At 33.3% G+C, this 27,088-nt stretch overlaps 1 protein-coding gene across 5 annotated transcripts in view; it reads left to right on the forward strand.

The window, feature by feature from the left end:
- LOC130446020 (uncharacterized) overlaps positions 1-27,088 on the forward strand; it is a 240,557-nt gene that overhangs the window by 185,640 nt on the left and 27,829 nt on the right. For all 5 annotated transcript variants that reach the window (XM_056781994.1, XM_056781993.1, XM_056781995.1 and 2 more), the window contains one exon: positions 9,583-9,673. In XM_056781994.1, coding sequence (XP_056637972.1) covers positions 9,583-9,673 — 91 coding nt within the window. The remainder of the gene's footprint in view (positions 1-9,582; positions 9,674-27,088) is intronic.

The following is a 27,088-nucleotide window of genomic DNA, read 5'->3' on the forward strand; positions in this document are numbered from 1 at the left end:
GTTTCTCTAAAATTTATATCAATCTGTTAACTTCCTTCGTGTCCTTTTGAAGCCAATGCTATTTTCAAGAATTTTTGAACATTTTGAAAACAAAACACTCAGTATTTACGAATTTTTTGTGAAAACAAACTTCCAAGTTTTAAATTTTGATGTTTCTCTAAAATTTATATCAATCTGTTAACTTCATTCGTGTCCTTTTGGAGCCAATGCTATTTTCAAGAATTTTTGAACATTTTGAAAACAAAACACTCAGTATTTACGAATTTCTTGTGAAAACAAACTTCCAAGTTTTAAATTTTGATGTTTCTCTAAAATTTATATCAATCTGTTAACTTCCTTCGTGTCCTTTTGGAGCCAATGCTATTTTCAAGAAGTTTTGAAAATTTTGAAAACAAAACACTCAGTATTTACGAATTTCTTGTGAAAACAAACCTACAAGTTTTAAATTTTGATGTTTCTCTAAAATTTATATCAATCTGGTAACTTCCTTCGTGTCCTTTTGAAGTCAATACGATTTTCAAGAATTTTTGAACATTTTGAAAACAAAACACTCAGTATTTACGAATTTCTTGTGAAAACAAACCTACAAGTTTTGAATTTTTATGTTTCTTTAAAATTTATATCAATCTATTTACTTCCTTCGTGTCCTTTTGAAGCCAATGCGATTTTCTAGAATATTCTCAGTACTCTTTAAACACTGTTAGGACAAATTCAGAACTTTCGTTACAATTTATGTAAAATTTTCACGTAATTCTGTTTTTTTTTAAACTTATATCCGCTATAATATGTAATTACTGTTTTTATTTTTATTTGCCATCATTTTTTCCTTTTATCTAGATAAGATGTTTAATTAAAATGTAGATTTTGTTTTATTTTCAAGTCGGTAAATTTGTTAAGTAATTGAATGCTAATAATTATCTACGTGGTTATCGCTACGCATACGCTGACATCGTCTCGTTAATATGGATATTTATTATTTATATTTTTAATAATAGGATGTATGAGATATTCTCATAATCGTCGGTTGCTCTTTTGCATAATTGTATATAACTAGAGTTGGGACAATTTTTTGTTTACGTAACCAGATACATTTTACATTTTCGTGCAATGATTACTTTCGACGTGGATTAAACCAACAGCAGTGTGCCTATCAACCCGCTTCGACTTTTGGTAATGAAGCACCATCTCCAGCCAATGCGTTTCGCTGGCTTTCCGAATTCAATCGTAGTCGCAATGTGCTACAGGATGAATTTCATCCAAAATCGGCTGTTGTGCCAGAAAATATCAATGATACATTCAATATTGCACGAAAATTTGGCTGCCAAGAAAATTTATTCGTGTTGGATATCGCATAATTTGACAATCGCTCAAATAAATCTCAAAACAATCTACTGTATAGGATTTAAGTCGAGCCAAATCCAACAAAAGTTGCCAGTCAGCATTTTTTTGTCAGAAGTGTTCGCAAAAATCAGAAAAACCTTTCGCAGAACACGAATCATTTTCCACAACGACAATGCACACATCAGTCAAACAAAAAGGTTTTTGAACAGATCAAAAATAAATTGCGATGTCGACGTTTTCCTACACCCAAAAAAGTGGTTAATGTTTGGAGGTACCTCAATCGAAATGAAAAAAATGTTTCGACAATTGGTTGAAACTCATGTGAAAGTGTATTGATCCTAAAGGAGAATATTTTTAAAAATAATAAACCCATATTCAATTGTAAATTGTACAGAGGACATCCGTTCCTCTACACGGTAAATACCCTGGAAAAGATTTATTAAATGCTATAAAGAATAGTTGCTATTAAAACCTCTAAATATACCAGAAGTGAAAATGACAATAGTAAACATAAATCATCTATAAAAAAAATTCTTTTTTCTTTTTGTTACTTCTAAAGATACCAGATACTAAATGTAAGATGATAAATTATATTGATTACATGTGAATGACAAATTTGAAAGATAAAACAATAATAAAACGATGCTAGAACATTAAATTGGATCAATGAGTACTATAATCGAAATAAAGAAGAAACGAAAGTTAAACTTAAATGAATGTGTGATAAACTATGAATTGCCATATCATCATTCTTGGAAGGAAAATTTCGAATACGGTTATTGAGAATAGACAATTACTTTCTGTAATCTTACACCGGATTGTTACGAGATACTCCATAAGTTCGAGGGGGTGAGTCAGAGTGAAAACGAAACCTTTTATTGTACCATTTTGAAATTTTATCACGTTGTCGATTATAAATCAAACTTAACACTCAAATTTAGTGATACAGCAACTAAATCCGATGATTATCCAGTTACGATTCTTTTTTTATGTAGATTGAAGGAAAATCTACAGGAAAAATACATTAAACTTGATGTTTTTTATGGCAACAATAAAACTTAAACCTAATCTGAAAACGAAGGAAATATATAGAGAAAACAATACAAAAAAGCAGACGCATAGTACATATTATGCCATATTTATTGTTTCTACTGTATCTAATTTTTCACAATACACTTTTTTACGACAGACAGACTCGATGTAAGTATTTCTACAAGTTTTAATCTTTTCCTAAAATGTTTCATCAGCTCGATACAATGTATTAACCTGGTATAATATTTAGTTAAATTCAATATGAGCACGTCGCTTCAAATCTTTTTTGTATGCTAGTTTCTCGATCTTTTTGTTAGTGCTATCTTAAGCCTTTCTTACATACGTCATCAATCTTAAAACGTATTGGATGTTCGCAGAACCTCCGTAAAAACGTTAAACTTCTTTCTGGCGAGAACGAGGTGATTAATGGAATCGATATTACGTACTTCCAAAAAATTTTTAGTTATCTCAATTTCAGGTTGTTATTTTCGTAATCGATTTCAGTTGGAAGCGAATTATTGTTTTGTGGAATCCTGAATTATGCTTTTACATCCAGCATCTCTGAAAACACATATAAGAGAAAGTTTTTTTCTCAATAACATCTTAGTTATCTCCAACTGAAGGTTTTCTATTTATCATATTTTTTTATTTGACAGAGCCTAATTTTGATAAGAACGATTTTAGTATAATTTTCGGTGTCTATATCAAAGACGTTTGTTTAGAAGATTTGTAACGTTTCTTATGAAATCTTCTAATATTTATTTCGTTCTGTAACCATATAGGTTCAATTCTCAATTTTTTTCGTTAGTTACTTTTCCAAAATACCTAAAAAGAGATAGAGCATCGTGCATATTAATGTTACATCTTGAAGTATTTAGAGTTGTTTTATTTTCTATAGACGTCTATAAATTTTGAATGAGCTGTATTATGATTTATCGATTAACTTCCGAGGCTTTTCATCGCTATAGGAAAATTCCTGAATTTCAAATCACTTCCACCCTCTTATAACTCTCACGGCAGGAATTCGTTTTGTAATAATCTGAAAAGAAATCCCGAACACCGGCGTTGTTGGAGGTATTTCCTAAGCTAAATAATAAAAAATAAAATTTTGTGCTTACGTGAATGACAAGCTCTGAAATAGTTTCCTATAAGTCATAAGCCTGTAATTTGTCTTATATTCTAACCCCCAGCTCCTAATCTACTTGTAATTTCTGGTTTTGTTCTTACTTTCTGCTCATAAGTCTGTTATTTAGCTAAAGTGGAAAAATTGGTGAACGTACGTAGTTGTTTTTAGATATTTGAAACATTCATCTTGTGGTCGCACTTCGCTACAGGATGTTTCAAGACTAACCGAATCAAACAGAAGTTGTTCGCACACGAAACGCTTCGAAGCAAATGGTGGCCAGTTTTTTAGGAATAATTGGAAATGTAGTCACCATTCAATTAGAGCAAAGTAGAATTCTGAGTAGTACATCATCATTTATTTGCCAGAAGTGTTCGAAAAAATCAGGGAAACCTTGCGCAGAACACGAATCAATCTTTACCACGACTATGCGAACTCTTACACATCAGTCAAACAAAAACGTCTTTCAGTAGCCAAAACATTGAATTGATGGATCATCAGCTGCACAGTGCTTGTTTGGCACCCAATGATTCCTTCTTATTCCCGCAGATCAAAAATAAATTTCGAAGTCAACGTTTTCCTGCACCTGAAGAAACGCTTGATGCTTTGACAATTGGTTCAAACGCATACAAAATTGTATTGATATAACTAGAGAATATCACAAAACTTAAGTTGCAGCCCTTGTAGAACACATTTAGATCGAATTTTTACAGAAAATAACCATAATAATGAATTTCGTGATATATCAAGCTGTTGGCCAAATCTTCCAACACTCTTTTGATAAAAAATAAATCTCAAAGTATGAAAATGACAAGAAAATATTAAACTGCTCAATAAATAGAGCCCTAACACTATTTTTAATTTCTTTTTGTTGATAAATTGATTTGACGTATACCCCTAAACTGCGCTCTAGCATCGGTTCGTCTTTAAGCTCTCAACCAAGGTAAATATTTGAAATTTAAATAGTGAAATATATGCGTGAGCTTTGGAGCAAGTAAATAAGGTAATTCTGGAAAAGGAAACTTCTTTTTTCATCTTATTCCTCTCAAAAACGAGGTCATAATAGCGAGAGTAAAAGTTGAAAGGGAAAAGTATTTTATTTGATGTTTACTTTAAACAGATTGACAAGTTTTCGTAAGAGTTTGGAATTGGAAAAGTATTGGAAACAGTTATGTTACGCTGTGTTTGTGTTGGAAGATCCTTTTGATATTTATAAAATGGAAAAAAAGTTACGTTCTTATTAAAATAATCGAATCACAGTTCTCTATTCACAGAGAATATTTTTCAATTCCATTCAAGTACGTTTGAAATAAGAAGCGGCAGTAAACTTTTACTTTTATTTATTCCAGCCATCAAAATAGTAAAGAAAATACTTTACGATAAACTTGCATTGTTTGTCGTTGTATAGTTAAAACATTAATTAAACTTCAACCAAATAAAGGACGATTTGTAGGAGCCCGTTTGGTATGGTAATCTAGGGATGCAAATAGAATAAAATGAATAAACATTTTACATGATGGGTCCCCCTCTGGGGTATTATCATGTTTTTTTTCACTTTTTTCACTTCCAAATTTAACTTTATTTTGTTTTATAAGGCTATTTACGTCTTTTAGTATACGTATAAACACTTTTTAGCGTCTTTTTACGACGCTGGCTCGTTATTTGTGCACGCTTTCTTTTTTAGGTTACTAGAGTTACTCGCTTAAAGAAAAATTGATGTTAAATCTCGCAGAAAGCTCGAGTTAGGATTTAAAGTTATATGGGACGAGATGAGAAAATAATATCGTGCTTATAGGATGAATTATTATTTTCAGTAAAGGATATAAGACATATCGCACACTTTCTTTATTGAAATAATAATAATTTTTATCACAGATGATGTTACCAATGAAAAAATTTCATAATACCATTTCCAAATAATGTTTAATCAAGTGAAACAAATTTCGTGTTCTGGTTTTTAATTACATTCAAGTTTGACCTGAATTTTACTAATTCAACCCTCAGCAATATTCTCTTAAAATATTCAGTCTCTTGACAGTTTTAGATCATCCCGAAAAAGAGCGTTCGTCCCCAAAAATTAATTTAAAACGCGGCACGGTCATTTTCAACCTTTCCTTCTTTTGTTTGGAACCACTAAATCTTTTTGGGTCCTCGCATTTCTGTCATCTATTTCATTAATACTGTTTAATGTAGTCAGCCATTCGAGCACAAAGAATTAGTTTTTCTTTTTTTCATTAAATTTTTAAAATGAGAGAGACCCGAAGATGAATTTTTAAGACAGAGGAAGATTATGGTTTCGCTTCCATTTAATAAATTTCCTAAATTTCGTTTGTATTTTTTTAAATTTATAAAGTTCTACGTTAAATTTTACAAATTACGGGAATTGATTAATCGAAAAGAAAACGGCATTGTCAAGGTTTTCCATTTAAACACATCTCACCTAGTGTAAAGTGCAAATGACACAACTAAATTAAATCGTAAAAGCGGACTGGCAAACAATGAACGACTCACGAGAGCAGAGAATTTTAAAGTATCAAACTCTAAATGAATGCACATTGTTGGAGTTTAACTATAAATTCAGAGTATTTATCGCAGCAAATATACAATGTCTGGCTATTAAATAACAAGACTGGTTACGAAAAAGAGTTTGATTATAAAAATTACTTTACATTTGAATACTCCCCTTTAATATACTTCCCGACCCTCTGCACACACCTTTCAATACGTTTTTTCCATTGATCGAAGCAATACTGGAAGTCTTCTTCGGTGAAGGACTTTAGATATTCTGCCGTTTTTTGCTTTACCACTTCCATCCACTCCAATCGGGTCCCTTTAAAAGCAGATTTTTTTCTAACGTTTCAAGGAAATCTGAGCAGGCAGCTTTTGGTCAGGTGTCAGATTTCTTGGCACCAACCTCGCAAAAACTTTTGTCATGTGTAATACCTCATGTAAAATTTTTCCGCACACACAATTTGGTTGATTTTGGTGACTATTTCCGTGGTCACAGGGCGACCTGGGCGCTGGTCATCTTCAGTACTCTCTCGGCCATCACTAAAGCGCTTACACTACTTAAAAACACGCACACGAGATAGATAATTGTCCCCATAGGCATTTAACAACAATTTATGGCACTCAGTCGGAGTTTTTTTCAATTTAACGCAGCAAGACCTCGAATGATTTGTTTTCATAAAACTATCATGTATATGCGATGTATAATACAAATTTTGTGAGGAAAATAATTTTTATTATACTTATATTGCTTTAAAGCTTGCAGGTATTGAAAAATCAAATTCCAAAAACTTTTGTCTTCTGTATTAATGAATTTAATAATGCTAAATAGATCAGTATAGTTGTAGAAAACAAACAACATACTGTATATATAAAACGTTTTGACGTGATCCACGATAGGTTTGGAAGGCAAAGGAGAACAGAAATAATTGTTCAGTATTCAGTATCCGACAGGTAATTTATGAAAAGCTTCGGATGGCAAATGACGTAAAGAGACGCGTCGTCAGTCAGTGAACAGCGAGTTTGAGCTAGAAGATGATTTCCCCGAAGGGAATTGATCAAGATTGTGAAGATTTCTGTTTTTATATTGTTTGTACTTTGAATAATCGTATGCGTTGAGCTTGATACAAAATCGATATTAGTGACGTTTTTTCAATATATAAAGTTCTATTATGAAACTGATACCACTAGAAGATGTACAAAATAAAACAACTTATGTTAAATACTATTTTTTTCGAATAAGTTTTTCTATTAATTCAAGAGTATCAAAATTCGGAAATAATATTTTCAACTACTGCTCGAAGAATGTATAAATGCAAATCTCGTATTGACATTATCGTACTAAAACAAATTTATTTCTAAAATTTCAGTGAGAGTATTCGTGGTCGATATGTTGGTTTTTCATACAATATGGATTCAATAAGGTGGCAATATAATGATGCTGTTCTTGCACAATACGGGCTTTGGGCTGCTTGTTTCCAGTACATTTTATTCTTTTGTTCACCAGATACGTATTTAACGGAATTTTTACGGTAAAAGAGGGATTTTTTGAGGCTTACAACAGTTGATATATATCACAAGAGCTATACCAGATTCACAATGGATTTAAAGGACACTTTATTTTCGTTAGTTAGTTAAAAATATAAATATGTTTTTAGGAAGACAAATAAAAAATAATATTTATAATTGGATACGGCTTCATTGTTTTTCAAAATAGTCTAGATCAATAAAAACAGTTTTGCATGTGTTTGAACCAATTGTCGAAACATTTTTTACCATTCCAATTGAAGTACCTCCAAAAGATGTGATTTTAAAGCAATTTATTTTTGATCTGTTTTAACACGAATTTTTTTTTGAGCGATTGTCAAATTATGCGGTATCTAACGCGAACGGATATCTTTGATACCCGATTGTTAATGCAGTATTCGTCATGACGATCTTGCAATATTAAATTGCAAATCTTGCAAATTCATCCATTAGCGAAGTGCGACCATGATTGAATTCGGAAAAACAGCGAAAGATGGTCCTCCATCAACGAAAGTCCAAGTTGATGTGAAGCTGTTTTAATCAACATCGAAATACTTAGGAAATCGTCGCACGAAATTGTTTGCGATTTACTTTTTTACTTTACATTTTTTTACCAAGATGAATATTTCAAGTATCTATAAACAACTCAAATAGCACTCGTATGACCACACAAACTCTATGATGGTAATGTCAGATTTCACATATTCACATCAGTGTCGCCAAATCTTGAAACTTAAATAGCAATCCTCGTATTTGTTTGGAGATATCTGTATGCTTAAGGAAACCTGCAAAGCCTTCAAGGAAACGGCAGAGACAGTGAATCTAGGAAAAGGGCAATGAGAAGTTTGTCAATACAACTAAATGGAGAAAAAACAATGAGAACAAGTTCGAAGTTATGTATATTTTGGGGTGGTTATCAAAGACTACGGTGACGAAAGAGGAAATCTGGAAGCGAGGATACTGAGGGGAAGTGAACAAGTAAGCACTTGGAAGCGCTGATGGCGATAATAAGATCCAAAATAATCTCCAAAAAGGCGAAGCTACGTCTATACAAAACAATAATAAGACCAACAGTGAGCAGAGAAAGAGAAGTCAGCTACATGGGAAAGAAAAAGATACTAGGTGGTAAAAAGGAGAGAGATTTATGGCTGAGAAGAACAAATAATGAGATAAGGAATATATTTGGAGAAGCAGAACTAAGCAAAATAATTAGTTCCAAAAGAGTATAGCGAATGCTATATTTTAGAGCAAAAAAAAACGATGGAAATTGAACAAGGAGGAAGAAGAAAAAAAGAAAGACGAAGGAAAACATGGTACGTAGAGGTGATGGAAAACCTAAGAGACAGAGGAATTCAGGACAAAAAATAGGAAAGAGTGGAGGGGGATCATTTCAAAAGGCATGCGTGAAGCACCTATATATTTCTTAAACATTTTGATATGTTTATGCTTCTAAATGTTCTTATTTCAGGTCTCAGCTGTTTTGAAATTAGTTTTTTTAATAATTTTTTAAAGATGAATAAAAATTGACGTTTCGGCTTATTATTATTAAGTCTTCATCAAGATATCATAGTAACACTGACAATTTGCATATTTATTTTAATTATCTATATCATGAACATCAAAATAAGAATAAAATCAAAATAGAAATTGGTTCTAATAAGAAAAATTAATTTTTCCTTAGTCCTTACATCTCAAATATATAGCAGTAATCAATTATTAGAATTTACAAAATAGAGTTATAAATTTTACTCAAATTAGTTGTCTTTTTTATCATTTATTGCTTTTTCGTTCTTATGAATGTGGACCATTTCTAGATTGGATAATGCAATTTTATTTTTCTTATCATATTAATGACCTTTCAGTCTATTTTCTAAATACTGAGATGTCTGCCCTATGTATATCTAGATTTGGTATTCTTGTTAACCCTCTACAAATAGAGAACTCATAAAAAGAGAAAGAAGACTTTATTAAAGAAATCTAATTATATTTTATGATGATGTAATAAATAATTGACAGATTGAATTCTACTCATAAATTGTTATTATTTTCAGAATGGAAGATACAGTTCGAGCAATGTTGGCGTACAAAAAACACGCAGAGCAACTTAGACAAGAAAAAGCAGCTCTAACTTTAGCTTTTGAGGTTAGTATAGCACAAATATTGATCAAGATTAGGTGGAAAATATATCAGGAGTAACTTATGTAGAATACAGTGTAGCAAAGATTTAGTATAGACAAACTGTTGATTTTTAAGAGTGAGAACTTGGTTTTTCAATTTTCTTAAAAAATAAAAACTGACAGGTAAAAAAACTAGAAAACTTGGTGAAATACGCAAAAGTAACAGAGTCCATTTAGTATTTGGAGTAGAGTATTCTAACAAAAGTTTCTCGAATGTAAACTTTACAAAACATATATATCATTTTGATAGTTTAAACTGACGGTACATCCCCTGGCGACTATATTTTTCAACGTCTTCTTAAATTATTTTATACGATCTGTATAACGAATAGATACATTCTAATATGGACAACCGGTACAATAGAAATAGTTCTTTTATTGAATTTGGGCTTCATTTGAATTTTTATATAGTTGTAAAGTTTTATATTTTCCAACAAACATTTGGAATTATTGCGTTTTGGCGCCAAAGTTGTAATCAGAATTGGTCTAGTTTCAGTACAATCACATACAGGACAAGTACATATAAAAAAGTACTAAATAAATTTTTGTTTTAACGATCCCATACAGTATAGATAGTTTTATCTCTTTTATCGGTAAAAACAGAGTTTTAATAACTAATTTTCATATCTAATTAATAATAGTAGAGGAATTTTTCTAATAACCATCTAGACATAAAGTCACATTTAATACTATACAGGGTGGAAATCTCTATTAGTGGAGTTTGATTTTTCATCTACAGGAATAAAATTCTTTAAAAACCGATTATAAACTTTGTAGCCTGTAAAAATATATTTTATACTTTTCATTTATAAACAATCACATATTCAAAAATGTGCTGTTCCGCTATAAATTGATTAATAATTTGATGCTTTTATTCAAAGTGCAATTTAACTAATTCCATTTAAATCTCATTTTGCTGTGCTTTCATATCCTATTAAGCTGCACTTAATCAAACACAGGATTCGGTGTTATGGAAAGATTTACTTAAATGAATTTTATCTCTACCTAATCCCATGATCAAGCTAATGGAAATAAAACGTTGTTTTCATTATAAATCGTACCTCGTATCGTGATGAATAATATTGAAAATAATAGTCAATCAATCGACAGTGACGTCAAAATAATGGAAATAACAGGAAATTCCAATAAAATACGAAGGATAAAATAATGAAAATATCAAATATAGAAACTTGAAGCAAAAAGAAAAAAAAATCTAGAGAAATTTAGAAAAAGACAAAGGAAAGAGGAAGTAAACGTCATCATTTATATCTGAAAAACGAATACCATAACAATTGCAAGTTTTACGAAACTCAGCTGATCTGTTAAGTCAAAAGTAACTAACAATTTGCACGCAACAAAAATGACACAAAACCGATAATGCCAAGATCTTGCATGAAACAATCAGATGAAGTTCATCTGCGCATGCTTTTGATCAATAAATATTGCGTCTTGTACATTGTCTTGCATCATGTCAAGCGGCCTTAAATATCTACTGCTGAACTGCAATTCGAGATAAGTCTACTAAAAGCATCCTCTTCATCTTTCTGGGGTTTGCTTTTTGACCCACTGTTGATCTCTAATACTGTTTTTATTAATAGGTGGTCTTTAGCAAAACCTTTTATCAGCTCCGCCGCCATTTCGCTAATACAACGGTCACTGAGGATTTCATTGTCTGTTTTCTACCCTCACTTGTGCATATGGTATGCTCATTTTAATATGCCTACCAACTGGCTCCTGAAAATTATATATTTGCTTGGAGTGAACATCTCTGTTAAGTTTTCATGTTTTTTTCTAACTGTTCTGATCCTAAATTTATAAGTAATCGTTAATAATATCTTCTGCATAGAGGGTGGAACTTTTTATTAAATTATTTATTCATAGGGTGCTCCGGGACTTGATGCAAAAAATTGGCAGTTGGTAGATATCGTGAAAATAATGCTGTGACATAAAAAAATTTCTCAAACGACCCAGACAACCTGTACAATCTAAAGATAGTATCGATTTTTTAACAAAAAGTTTTTGTTTAAATCGATAAAATTTATGGTTTAGGACATATGTAAATTTTCAGATCTTTGTATTATTATTGAAAATACTTTCAGGAGGTATTAAAACATAATCAAAGTAAAAGCAAAATAAAAACGTATAATAAATGTTCGAAGTGGGCTCCTTGGACTTCTACACACCTCCGGGGTCTACGGAAGATATTTCTTTCAACTTGGAAGCCCATTCCAAGATGCTTCCTTATAGCGTCACGGTGGTAGTTTATTCTATCGATCATTATATTCATCTAAGAAATGTTCTGTTGTGTTTTAACACCTCCTGTAAGTATTTTCAATAAAAAATTACAATTTGTGATTATTTTCTTCAGAATGTCTCTTTATAGCGAAGGGTTCACTTGGCATGTACAACTCCTAAACCATAAATTTTATCGAGTTAATTATACAGAAACTTTTTGTTATAAAATCAATTAAAAAGTTCATTTTTGTTATCTTTAGATTGTACAAAGTGTCCCTGTTAATTGTTAAACATTGAGCATGAGCCGACTCTGGCCTTCAGACAGTATTTATTCCTTCAAATACACTACATGGACATACGTAATCATCCATTAAAAATTCATAATGTTCGAATTTATAATTTAGAAAATATACTTAAATAAAGTTCTGATTTCGTAGGTTTAAAGGCCTACAACTCAGAAACGAGTTGTCATATGAGAAAGTTTTTTTATGTCACAGCATTATTTTCACGCCATCCACTCACTCCCGAATTTTTTGCATCCTAGAACAAACACCCTGTATAAATAGAAAATCACAGGAAGGTCAGTGAAAGTCTTGAAATCAAATTTTCCTTAAAGTCGTTAAATCAAACGGAACAAGGAAGTTACTACTAACAAGGTTTTAGGGTAAGGCATCATCGACTGTAGTGAATATCGTTAATAAAAAAGTACAGAAAATTCGTTACGTGGGGGTAACAATCAGTGGTGTGCTTCGGCCAACATTCCGAAATTTTATTCCAAATACACTATTCTGTTAATATAAAAGTTTTACTTATTTTTTACTGACATTATAAATATAAGAGTTTCTATTTATTAAGCTTATTTATCTATGAAAAATCGAGTTTTTAGATAAAACCAAAGTTTTTACTTCTAATACAAACTTTTATGCAATTCTTAACCAGTAAAATCAAACGACTACACCAGTGGAAGTAAAGGTAGGGCCAACATGAAGGGAAAACTGAATTCCCTTTGTTTGCATGTAACCGCAGGAGTAGATCTCCCCCTTATAGTTCTAGGGTGTTCCTGCAAGGCGGGGTAATACCCGCTGGTTCGCAGAATTACTTTATTGCCACTGCATGTCGAGATTTCGAAGTTTAGCAAGTAATTGTCGGATAAACTGGTCGGTATCTACGACGAAATCCTGTCTTATTACATATGCTATTGATATTTATTTAATACGCATTTATTCATTACCGCTTTGCATTGAGCTTAGGTAAGTACAGAATATTATAATTAAACTATTCACGATATGTCAGAACGAAGCTAAAAAAGAGAACTTGTACCAATTACACTCCCGCTGAGAAAGCTGATAAGATAAACGTTATGGTATTTGGTTGGTTAGAAATGATATTTCTATGTAGAAAGGGTGAAACAGAATTATTTTGATGGGTTATTGAATAATTTATATATAGACAACATGCAACACATGCTGAGAGCAGACACTTTAACACTTATCTTGAAAATCGAACAACAAATTGATAGATTCAATGAATAATTCATTTACATTTTATTTTTGAATGACTATTCGAACTACTATAGCTTAACTGACACTATTCTCTATCTAATACAATACAACATCGTAAATACGAAATCGCTGTGAAAGGATTGGTTCCGGATTTTAGATTTGTCCGTATTTTAGATCATACCAACATTTGAATGGTGGCGTCATCTATCTGGTTAACGAGAAATCATATAGCATTACATAATATTGTAAACAGAGTTAGAGGTATGCATAAAATATGATAACGTCACGTTTAATACTGTACAAAAACACTTTTATAAAACAATAATAATGAAAAGATTAAATATAAACATATTCTTCATGCTATTGTTATGTATGGTGTCGCCAACTAGTGTTACAGAAGCTAAAAATTACGATACGTAATCAGTCCGGATTTCAGATATTCCGCATTTTCGAAGTCCGGATTCAATTGTATAATATGATAAAATTGCCGTCATTAGGTTTGTTCCAACTCATCAAAAAACCGTCCTTGGAACGGTGACGATTCTGCGCAATAGAGATTACTTGTTCCAACCGGACAGTTACCGTTATACCAACGATTCTGTTTTGTGTTCCAACCGACTTAGGTATCATTTGTGAACCGTTTTCGGGACGATTGATAGCAGCACGGTTACCAGAGATTGCGCAGAAAATATCATTTAAACTTTTTCAATAACCAATAACGATCCAAATTATCAGGTTGGAACAAAGCTATTGAATATATACGGGTGATCCGATACTGAATGAAAAAAATTCGGAAGTGAGTAGGTGACGTGAAAATAATGCTATGACATATAAAAAATATTTTCTCTTATGACCCCTCGTTTCTGAGCTAGAGGTATTTGAAGTTGCAAAATCGAAACTTATATTTAAGTAACTTTTACAGGGACAACCTGTACAATCTAAAGATAGAAAAAATGAATTTTTCAATCGGTTTTTGAACAAAAAGGTACTCTTTGTTTAACTCTATAAAATTTATAGTTTAGGAGATATTTAGATTATTAGATCGTTGTACATGCCGAGGAAACCGTTCGCCATAAAGACACATTCTGAAAAAAATTAACAAAAATTAACATAAATAGTAATCATTTATTAAAAATACTTACAGAAGGTATTAAAACACAAACAAACATTTCTAATTTAACTATTGTGTTACTTACATAAGGAAAAAATCGAAATATTTAGTTGGTTAACCTACAAATTATCAAATAGAAACATAAAAAATAATAAATGTTCCAAGTGGGAACCTTTCGCTTCCAAGATTTGTCAATGGAAGTTTATTATATCGATCATTACGTCTTTTAGCTTTTAAGATATCACCAAAAAAAAATGAATCCATTGTTATTAATTTAGGGTAACTTGGTGGTTATGCAAATGTACCTTCTCGACCTCCACTTATAAGGAAAAATTTATTGAAAATACTTACATGAGGCATTCAAATATAATTTTAGGGAATATTACGACATGCCTTTGATGTATGGTTTGACGTCTGGTAACTCGTCAGAAGCCAGAAGGTTTTATACCGAACGCTTTCCGGGCAGATTTATACCAGACTGTAGAACTTTTGGAACAGGTTTGTCCGTTTGCCTGTATAAATCAAGTGAACTAGTTTCCATTATTTAAAAAAAATGATATTTTAGGAAGTATCCTACAAAAAAAGGTGTCGAACGTCAACAACGAACTATACGAATACAAGCTTTAAAGCAAAATGTCACTACAATTTAACATATCAACGACAACTATTATAGGATTCTCCAGGAGCAACTTCTTCGCCCCTTTCACACCCAGAAAATCCATGCCATGGAGGTATAGGATTATCCGGCAAGACTGGCATACGATCGCTGGTTTCTAGATAAACATCGAGCTGTTAATACTGATGAAGCTTGTTTCACACGAGACGACTTCATTAATTCCCAAAATGATCAAAAATCTACAAATCTCCTAAACCATACATTTCATCGAGTTACACTAAGAGTACCTTTTTGTTAATAAAATCGATTGAAAAATTCATTTTGTTATCTTTAGATTGTACAGATTTTCCCACTAAAAGTTCCTACTTGAACATACGTAATCATTGAATAAAAGTTCATAATGTTCGAATGCATAATTTAGAAAATATACTCAAATATAAGTTCTGATTTCGGAGCTTTAAAGGCCTATAATTCAGAAACGAAATTATTTTTTCTCCAACCATCAAAAAATGTTGACATTTTTGTACTATTTTCAGGAGCATAAGCCATCAATTCCCTTACAGTACAAAAATTTGCTCGTTGCTTAGCAACACTTTTAATCCTAGAATTAAAAATTGAAAGCACCACTGAAATTATCACTAACAATTTTCAAACAACTCAAAAGATTTTCATTAATGTTAGAACAACTCAAAATATTCTCCGTAACTGTTGATGAAACATTCGAGGAAATATCTGAACAGGTACTTGCACCTTCTTTGTCAGGCTGCAATATTTTTCTGGCAGTATTCTCTTTATTGATACGTCATTTTTCAATATATCCTTCTGCTACCGTACTCGATTTCCAACCTCCATGTCTTTTAAAACAAGTGAGGTCACCGCCACCATCAATAAGAAGTGTAGCAGATGTTCTTCTTAGCGAATGTCCAGTATACTCCTTCCAATTTTCTAACTTCAAAAATTTTGCAATTTCTTGCGGCACGGCACTAATTTTGTGAATACCAACAACCATTCTTTGACACTTCCCCTTAACATACTTCAAAAATAAACGACGTTCCTGTATATTTGACGGCCGTAGTGCAACATATTTTCGAAATAAACGCAAATAGTTATCGCCTATAATGGTAAACACACGAGGTTTCTTGTTTTTTGTCTGCAACATTTTTACGACCAGGACCGAGTCCATATCCTCAATGTCATCAATTTTCAAATGAACTAGTTCGTCGCAACGCATAACCCCTCCAATTCCTAATACTAGAATAAATTATCAGGTGCCATATCCAGGAACCGATCCACTTCGTCCTTTGTAAAAACCCTAGACTTTTTAAGTATGTATCCATCACTTTGCCTTTTTAACAATGCTCGTAATTTTGAATATTTTCTAATATCCACACCATTTTTGATATCCAGTGTGGATCGCAACATTGAATACTGTGACCAAAGAGTGGATGGCTTGACGGTCTTCGTTAAATTTGAGGAATACACCATAAGAACACTCTCCGTATAGTTTTACACAGTTTTTTCTTTACACCAATCCATGAATCGTTGATACGCAAGTTCATAAACTTTGGGTTTAAGATTTGGGTGGCAAAAGATTTAGATATACTGCTTCGGCACTTTCCAATATATCCGCGGGTATATTTTCATCGTGTTCGGGATTCATTTTGAAAGCAGCGTAAAAACTACTACAAAAATTATATGATTAGTACGTCTACTTGCAGGGCCGGATTAAGCTAGGGGCTTGGGGGGGGCTATAGCCCTGGGCCCCAGATCCAAGAGGGCCCCATAATTTGGAAATCATTCTGTATTTTTTGATCTAACGTATTGATATTATTTTGTGAATTTTTCCGGGTTTTCGATTTCCTTAAAGGGGCCCCGTCATTATTTTAGCCCAGGGCCTTATAAATCTTAATCCGGCCCTGTCTACTTGACAATCGATATTTACCAACAATACCAGATATTCATGACTACCGACTTGCTATAACTGTTATAATTAATAGGTGTTCAAATTTATTACCAAATTATTAAAGATTTTTGAATAAAACTAACTTTATTTTAATTTTAACTTGGTTGGAGAAAAAATAGTATATTATATCATACGGACTAAAAGTGCCTATGACTAAAGTGACTAAAGTGATTAAAAATATGCGCTTTTAATCCTTATAATATACTATTATGTCACAGCATTATTTTCACGTCATCTACTCGCTCCCGAATGTTCCGGATCAAGTTATAGAACACTCTGTATATTTGCTACTATGAGAAGATCTTTATATTCACGCACACGTTAAAGTAATTTTGATTTGATACATTTCGTGGATTTATTGAGTGTAACGTCAAATTCCATCGGAAATGAAAAAAAAACTTTACTGTTTATATAATTTTGAATGCTTTCAAACTTAAAATGTTTTTTTTTTAAAGAAATATTCTGCTTAATAAGGGTGACAGCCCTGGTATAATACACTTCACGGGCCGTCACATTCTAAGGTCGATTTCCCTTTACCCTTCCGAACCATTACACGCACTATCTCTTCTTCCACTAATTAAGCTTCATCAGTTTTATGACGTGAACCGAGGCCGACTGAGAAGACGACGACGACCAAGGCGGAAATCGCGTTAACTAGTTGGGGAATGCTGTTCCGTTCGTCGTCAGCTGATTTTTAACAATTTTCAATTAAAGTAAACATATAAATGATATTAAAGATATAAAATCTCGGATACGAAGTACTCGAAAGATATATGGAGGAAAATTCTGAAATTCTAACGTTAGAAGGAAATTGCTTAGCAGTGAAAAATTTCGCCTACTTCTACTGAAGAAGCGAAAGTATTTTCATCTCTTACAAATTCATATAGTCATACTGATATTTGTCGCATGAATTTAGATATATTTATAAATATTTTACTACGTGTAAATATCTACCTTCGCTCACTTGGTTTTTTGAAATCAATAGCTCCAGCTGAACATAATAAGAAGGGGTCCTTGACGATTTAAATCCACCCTTTGCATGTTTATATAGGCCACATAATCTGCTGCTGGCTTGCTTATACACTACAATACACAGCAAACTGTAAGAGGCGTGTAGGTATAATGTAGATTGTTGTTTTTCTTATCTGTACTATTTTTATCGGTGGGGTGAGTTCATAAACAACAACTCGCCACTCTCTATAAAAATATATATCAAAGGCGCCGGCAAACATCAAACGATTCGGCGTATTTGCCAAATTTTAGAGTTCCATTATAAGCGGACAGGACCGACTTCACGGCCCATGTCGTCGACTTGTTTGTAATAATATGTTAAATTGTATGTTAATTGTATATTAATCCAATTGTAATTGGATTGAAAACACACATTTTTAATCAATATAAATCATGTAACTGCGTAATTAGAAGCTACATATTTAAATGACAGGTATAGAGGAAAAAACGTATTTATACCACGTATTCTTATGCTTTATAGCGACACGTTAGTCAATATTGAACAACAAAATTTCCAGTAAAATGTTATTAACTTTTAGTAATTCTCGAAAATTCATATATGTCGCATGCTCCCGTGACGAAAAACCATTAACATTTATTTAGACGTATGAAACAGAATAATCAATACAATTTTCTGTATCAAACAATATTTATTCTAGATTGAATTGGAAGTTCATAGGATATTTTCAGTTAATCATACTAGTGCTTTTCGTTATTGCCAATATTCCAGACAAACATTTATAGAAGGACTTTGAAATATTCTACAAAGTAGAAGTACGCGGCCTGACCTAGAGATGACGGTAGTTACTTTGAAAATACCACCGTCTAGAGAAGACAGCATATTTGGAGACGTTACGTTCTTTAGGATTTGTTTGGCAGCTATCAATAGTGAACTTTTTCAGTGAATTTGTAATCGTACATTACATTGTATGTTAACTGAAAATTTGGACATGAGAAAGCTGTGCGTTTGTAATGGATGTTGTGGAGATGTTTCCATCGTTCCATAACCATAAATGAAACGTGGGTCCATCACTTCACACCCGAAACAAAAGAACGATCAAAACATTGGACTAAAAAGGGAGGACCTACTACTAAAAAGGCAAAGACAGTTCCATCTGCAGGCAAGGTCATGGCGTCGGTTTTATGGGATTCGCGTGAGATCATGTTCATCGAATATCTTGAAAAGGAAATCAAGCAAAACACGGCCCCATTGGCTAAGAAGAAAGTGCTTCATTAATACCATGCACATGCTCACACATCGTGTATTGCAATGGCCAAAATTAAAGTTTGAATTGCTACCCCATGCACCCTTTTTGAAAAAATTTAGCCCTCTTGAATCACTTTCTGTTCCCAGGCTTAAAGATTTTCCAACAATGAAGAGGTGATGTCGGCGGTTATTGGCTATTTTAGGAGATTAACGATTCTTATTATGAAAAGGGTATCGAACTTATTGACCATCGCTGTGAAAAGTGTATGGAACTAAAAGGAGATAACGTTGGAAAATAAATATATTTTTTTCCAAAATTCAGCTACTTCTAGGACCATCCTCGTACAGCTCCCTTGAGATAAAACAAACAGGGAAAGGGATCGTCAGGAATCCATTTCCTGTTAAAAGTTGTTCCTAAACCATTTAATTTCGACAACCCTTCCGGTTTGGTTTTAGTATCACAAACAAAAATCCATCGCGGAACGTTTCAAACAGAAGGGAATGCCGAGTAGAGGGACTCGTTTTATCTATGTAAAGAGTAAGTGGCTTTATTCTATTTGTATTGTGGTGTATACACTATTACGTCTAGCCTTAAAATATTTACATGAAATATATTTACTATATTGATTTTAAAGTAGTGATGTTGTGGGGGAATCGGAAGTGATATTTTTGTTGATTCCAAGAAAAAATTATTTTAATATTTCTTTGGTGCTATTCGGAGTGAAATCTTTGAAGATGCATCATAGTTTCATACGGACAAATACCTTTCAATTAAAAAAAACTGTATATCCAATAAATAAAAAGAAATCGAAGAAGATAATTTAAAAATTCGTGAGACTGTGTTATTTTGATATATGTGAACTGAACCTCTTCATAAATTTCTATTAAGAAACACAACAGTTTCCGAACAACCTTTAGTCTTCTTCTTTAACGAGGTATGCTCCACCATTGCTACGTTTCTTCATCCTTGTCTCTCTCTTCTTCTTGATGTACTTTCCATGGTCCACAATCAAAGAAAGAGGGATATTTTATATCTGTACCCTTCTACTCCTGTTTGTATATACTGTCGAAATCCAAATTTTGAATTTAACATTCTCACGCCTATCACTATATAATGCAGCCCATCATATAAATCAAATTACTCACGAGATATTTCTCGTCTTTGAAATATCCTAAGAGGCAAAAGGGGCTAAAAGTGGATTTCCCCAAACACGACTTTTATCGCATTATCTGTCGCCTCGAGTTGCATTCGCCCATAATGGGGAAATTTCATAGAATTTATTTGATGTGGTTAAACATCGCTTGAATTAATTCTGATGGTGATGTATAGGGGGCGTTCTCGTAGAAGAATCAGTTCGGCTGTATAAAAATTCATGAGCAGGGAGTAAAATCCATTTAAATAATGAGAGTAGTCATCAGATGAGCGTATTATAATGGTTATAGTATTTATTATTATAGCATGGGTCACATAAATAACAAATTATCCATCGCTTGACAATATTTTTTGTTGAATATTTAGTAGTCGTGAAAAGTGGTTGATGCCTTTTTCTACCAACCAAAACTTAACAAAAACTTGTTATGTTACCGTCTAGACAATCTTTGGCAACGACATGGAACTCTTGTTTTCTATTCTTTTTGCAATTTTCCCACAATATTTTTACGCAATTCAATATTCTCCATTGTTAACTTAACCACAGTTATATGTCGATTATTCACCCTACGGATTTAATACGAATATATATTTGACCGTTCCGGAAAACATTCAATAACATTCAACATTTTGTATGGATCGCCATTACATTTTCCATCAAATTTGTATCGAATAACGTATCCATTGTAAATCTCTTATCTTCGCTTTAACACTTGCACCGTAACTGAATTCCATTAATAACATTAACTTTGACACAGAATAGCAAAACGATACAACCAGCGTAGAAACAATACATTCCAATATATTCCACATAATAGCCAAGAATTCAATAAGTAGAGGAAAATTTACTTGTACAAGGGTGCTACTTAAGTTTTGAGATAGACAAATATTTGGATATGGCTCTATTATTTTGTTGTAGAATTTTTGTGGATCAGGTGAAGTAAATAATAAACTCGTGAAAACTGAATACTTTAATTAAAACTCGTAACTCGAACGTTTACAAGAAAAGCAAATAACCGACTGACTCTAGTAAAAATACGATACACTTTTCAGACCTCTTTAAACAAAAACAGAGCGTCATTCTTATCGTTAGCAAAACATACACATAAACGAAAAACTAAACCAGTAGATATAAAAACGGTCAACAAATGTATCGATTACAAAAAACTCGTATTTCAGTCTAAAAATGCCGACACGGCTAGTCAGTGATGCTTTTAAACCCTTCAATACTATCCCTAAAAGTATAACTGGCTAACCAACTCACCCAGTCTATAAACTATTATTTCGAACTAAACCAATTTCCGAAAACAACTTCACAAATTTAGGTTTTGGTAATGGCTTCGTCATAATATCAGCAACCTGTTTGTCACTAGATACATAAATGACGTCAAATTCGCCCTTAGCATATACATCCCTAACAAAATGATACTTAACATCAATATATTTTGTACGAGCATGAAATTCTGGGTTCTTTATCAACTTAAGTGCGCTTTGATTATCGATACATAACAGTGGATTTTCTACATTTTCTAAACCTACTTCACTGATAATGCGCTTTAACCAAATTAAGTCTTTTACCGCCATAGCCGCACTCACGTATTCGGATTCAGTCGTTGATTGCGCGATACATTGTTGTTTTTTACTGAACCACGTTACAGCCGCACCCCCGAACTTACAAATTACTCCCGAAGTTGACTTTCGCGTATTTACGTCACTCGCGAAATCCGCATCACAGTAAACCTTAAAATGTTCCTTGAAAATTTCCTCTTCAAGATCTCCATACAAGAAAGATGTCTTGATGTCGAACTGTCGTAGATGAAGCTTCTCCATAGCAGCAAAACTTAACACAACACGAATAGTCTCAAAACGAGCCACGGGACTGAAAGTTTCATTAAAGTCTATCCCGGTTTTCTGCGCACAACCTTTTACGACAAGACGCGCCTTAAACCGCTCAATTTCACCATTGTCTTTATACTTGATACGAAAAACCCAACGATTTCCAATTACCTTTTTGTCAAGAGGTCTTTCAACTAACAACCACGTGTCATTTTGTTGCAGGGAGCTCATTTCTTCTTGCATATCACGTAACCATTCAGTCGAATGTTCTGATGAAACGACCTTCTCGAAGCTTTCTGGCTCACTCTGAGCAACCCACGCTACAGGAATACCGTAATAATCTGGAGCATTGATTTTATCCTTGGGACGTAACTGACGTGTTGTAGTTTCTGAAGACACCTCTTCCAAAACTTCTTTTGGCTCTTGCAGCATTTCTAGTATCTGATCTTCATCGTGATTTTCTTCTGATGTATTCTCAAATTGAGTTGATTTTAAAACTATTTTCTCCTCCTTAAAAATCACATCATGACTTAATACCACATCATGTTTTTCCGAAACCCAAACACGATACCCATCAAGATGTTCAAGATATCCGACAAATATGCCTTTCAATGCCTTTTTGTCCAGTTTTCTACGTTTTTGTACAGGTATGTGGACAAAACAATCCGTATCAAAAACTTTTAGGTTACCAAATCTGGGTTTCTCAGCAAACCATAATTCATATGGGCTTTGATCTTTGATTTTGGTTGGTCCTGTTCTATTCAAAACAAATACAGCAGTATTTACAGCTTCAGCCCAAAGAAACTGCGGCTAATGTGGCTTTGCATGTAACATAGAACGTGCTGCTTCCATTAAGGTACGATTTTCTCGTTCGGCACTTCCATTTTGCTCCGAGCAGTAAGAAGTTGTTATTGTATGTTTAATACCTCGTTTGTTCAGGAAATCTTCAACCTCCTTATTCACATATTCGCCCCCACCATCTGTGCGCATTTCAATAATGTCTCTACCAAAGCGTGTTTTAATTTCCGCGCAAAAAATTTCAATTTTGTCTTTGACCTCCGATTTTTCACGAAGAAAATAAACAGTCCGATAATTACTGTAATCGTCTTTGAAAAGTACATAATATCTTTTCTTACCTGGACTTTCCACTTGGATCGGTCCGCACACGTCCGAATGAATAATTGCACGCGGTTGTGATGCTATACGCGGTTGTGATGCAATATTCTCACGTGTACCGAACTTGAGTCTGTGATGTTTACCGAACGCGCACGCATCACACAACTCATTGTTTAACTTAAGTTCAACTCCGCGATTTTTCATAACCATCTGCACGTGTCGTTTGTTTTGATGACATAACCGTTCATGCCAAAGTTGCAGTTGATCATCCACTGACGCGGCAGAAGCATTATCCGGCGAAACCACTCTCATTAAAAGTCGATATAAGTTAGCCGCTTCGATCCCGACAGCCACAAATTTTTTATCTCTACGAAATGTACATTGAGTACCATTATGCGTCAGAGTGAAATCGATACCCTTTTTAGCGGCTACGCGAACCGAAAACAAATTTTTCGACATTTCCGGGGTATAGAGGACATCACATAAAGTTTCTGGGCACCACTCACCGTTTACAAATGTCTCCATATCAATGTCACCACTTCCAAAAGCTTCCACGGCGGCACCATTACCTACATAAACCATAGTTGGTTTTGCAAATTCTTTAAAATTTACAAACCAGGTCCGTCGATTTGTCATATGCTGCGAAGCTCCAGAATCAATGAGCCAATGATTTTGTCCACTCCCGGTAGTATCCCCAACAAAGGCTTCTCTCTTTTTAATTGACGAGTCTTCACCTTTATTTGGACAGTCCTTTAATAAATGTTTTTTGGAGCCACACGAAAAACAACCCCGACAGTCTTTAAACGTGTGGTTGTTTTTGCGGCATAACGAACAACGCGTCACAGAATCAACTGAAGATGACTTCCCGAAACGATTTTTCTTTCCAGCAAACTTTCCTGAGACTAACGCTACTTTAGACTCATCTTCAACATTTTCTTGACTGCCAAATCTTAGTTCTTCAGTTAGTAGTCTTGTTGTCAAATTTTCTAAAGTACGTTTGCTTGGAATCCCAAGCACTGTGAAAGAAGTTGAATTTAGGTGGTAATGTGGAGAGTAATCTCGTTATCAACATAGATTCCGGTATCTTACCACCCAACTTATCCATCTTGTTTGCCAGCTGCTCAAGACTTGTTATGTGATGCGCAATACCACCATCATGACTGATTGCTTTTGTACCAACGCAAGGTTCTCTTCGGATTTAAGATCGTAAACACTGTGCAGTTTTGACCACATTTCATGAGCCGTTGTACAATTCATAATTAACTGCAAAGGTTTTGTTTCAATTGTTGTGACAATCAACTTACGGGCAAGTTTCTCTCTTTTGATCCTTTTTTTTTAAGTATATTCTGGTAGTCCGTAACTCCTTAAGTTGGCCGTTGTTCTGTCCCTTCACAAATTTCTAACGAGTCGTCACTGTCTAATAGCGTTTGCATCACAAACCGCCACTGCGACCAGTTGTCAGCATTACGCAGTTTATCTATTTTCGGTTTGTCAGTCGCACCCGCACTTCACTTTTCCGTTACACCGAAAAAAAACCGAACAATTATTTACTTCCACTATACACCTGGGCCCATAACCTGTTGTAGAATTTTTGTGGATCAGGTGAAGTAAATAATAAACTCGTGAAAACTGAATACTTTAATTAAAACTCGTAACTCGAACGTTTACAAGAAAAGCAAATAACCGACTGACTCTAGTAAAAATACGATACACTTTTCAGACCACTTTAAACAAAAACAGATAGTCATTCTTATCGTTAGCAAAACATACACATAAACGAAAAACTAAACCAGTAGATATAAAAACGGTCAACAAATGTATCGATTACAAAAAACTCGTATTTCAGCCTAAAAATGCCGACACGGCTAGTCAGTGATGCTTTTAAACACTTCAATATATTTTTCAAAATTTTCTCCATTAATATCAGTACACTATGCATACACCACTTCTTCGGGTGTACAAAAACGTTGACTTAGTTGATTAAGAAGAAATCATTGGGTACCAAATAAGGATTGTACGACCCAACAATTCGATATTTTAACTTTTCAAAAACGTTTTAGTTTGAACTGGTGTGTGAGAGCTCGCATTGTCGTGGTAGAGAATGATTTGTTTTCTGCGATTGGTTTCCTTGATTTTTTCGAAAACTTGTGGCAAACAAATACTGGAGTACCATTCAAAATTGATCATTTTACATTGCTCTAATGTAGGGTTGCCAACCGTCCTGTTTTCCCAGGACATATTCGGGTTTTTGTAATGTCCTGGGACGTCCTGAATAGTTTTTAAGCAGCATCCTGGGTTTTCAAATTTTAAAATTCGCGCGTCTCTTCTCAAATCTTGCATACAGAGCTAGCTATTTACTTTGACCACTATTTAGTTATAACTATATGTTATAGTATCTAATATCTAATAGGTATAGTCTATAACTTACCTAAGTTTAAAAAATTTGTTACAAACTAAAGCGTTAGTTTTATATTTTAATAACTATTTTTCTACTTGTATAATTTTATTCAAATATTTTTATTAAAAAGTGTTATTATTTTAATTACTTGAATTTCATTTCACCTATTTTCACTAGATATTTATTTAACTATTGCAACTCTATTGATGCATCCTTTTTTTACTTGAATGTTCCTGGTTTTTCTAACTTCAATTCCTGGTTTTTAAAATTTGAAGTCTAATGGATCAGTGGCACAAGTCCAGTTATTGCGAATATTTGTTTTGAAGTGCTTCGTGCTCAAACAACTTTTGTTAGATTTGAATCCCAATCTAAAATACTCCGTCAACTAGTAGATGCTCCATGGTATGTAACAAATCACACCATTCACCTGGGAGTGTCCGCTGTACAAGAAGTTATCCAAGAGAGGATCATCAAATACCACAAAACTATGGAAACTCACCCAAATCCACTACTAGAGGAATTGTTAACGCCACAAAACATGTAAAGGCTGAAAAAAAGTTGGCCAATAGACCGAATATGAGGTATAAGAGGTTGCATCACTGGATATATGCCTCACCAAAACATTATAGATGTTAGATTATCTAACACTCGCGAGCAAATTAACCCATAGAATGTAAAAAATATTCTGATTGTTAATAAAAATTTGTAATACAAAAAAAAATTTGTTAGGTCACGTGATTGATTTTTTTGGCACAACAGCCGATTTTGGATGAAATTCATGTTGCCACTATGATTGAATTCGGGAAACTCGGTGACTCGAGGTGACTCGAGAAGGTGCTTCATCACCAAAAGTCGAAATTGATCAGTACACTACTGTTGGTTTAATCCACGTCCAAAGTCAAAGAAAATGTTCACGATTTAATTCTATTTTTTGACCAAATATCTACATTTCAAATAGCACTCGTATGCAAACACGTTCGGAATACTTTCGCCATTAAAAATATCAAATGATGGCGATGTCAGATTTGACATAGTCACATCAGTGTTGCCATATCTAGTGAGTTATTTGTAGTGTCTCTAGATATAATACGCCGAGTGTAAATAATGTACACATTTATACAATGTATCAACTATTCAAGCTTGTTTTACCATTAAGAAGTTTTATCAAAACAATGATAATTAGACGTAACCAAAACAATTTTTAGCCGAAAAACACAAGAAATCCATTAACTTGC

The sequence above is a fragment of the Diorhabda sublineata genome, chromosome 6 (genome assembly GCF_026230105.1).
Source record: "Diorhabda sublineata isolate icDioSubl1.1 chromosome 6, icDioSubl1.1, whole genome shotgun sequence".
NCBI lineage: Eukaryota > Metazoa > Arthropoda > Insecta > Coleoptera > Chrysomelidae > Diorhabda > Diorhabda sublineata.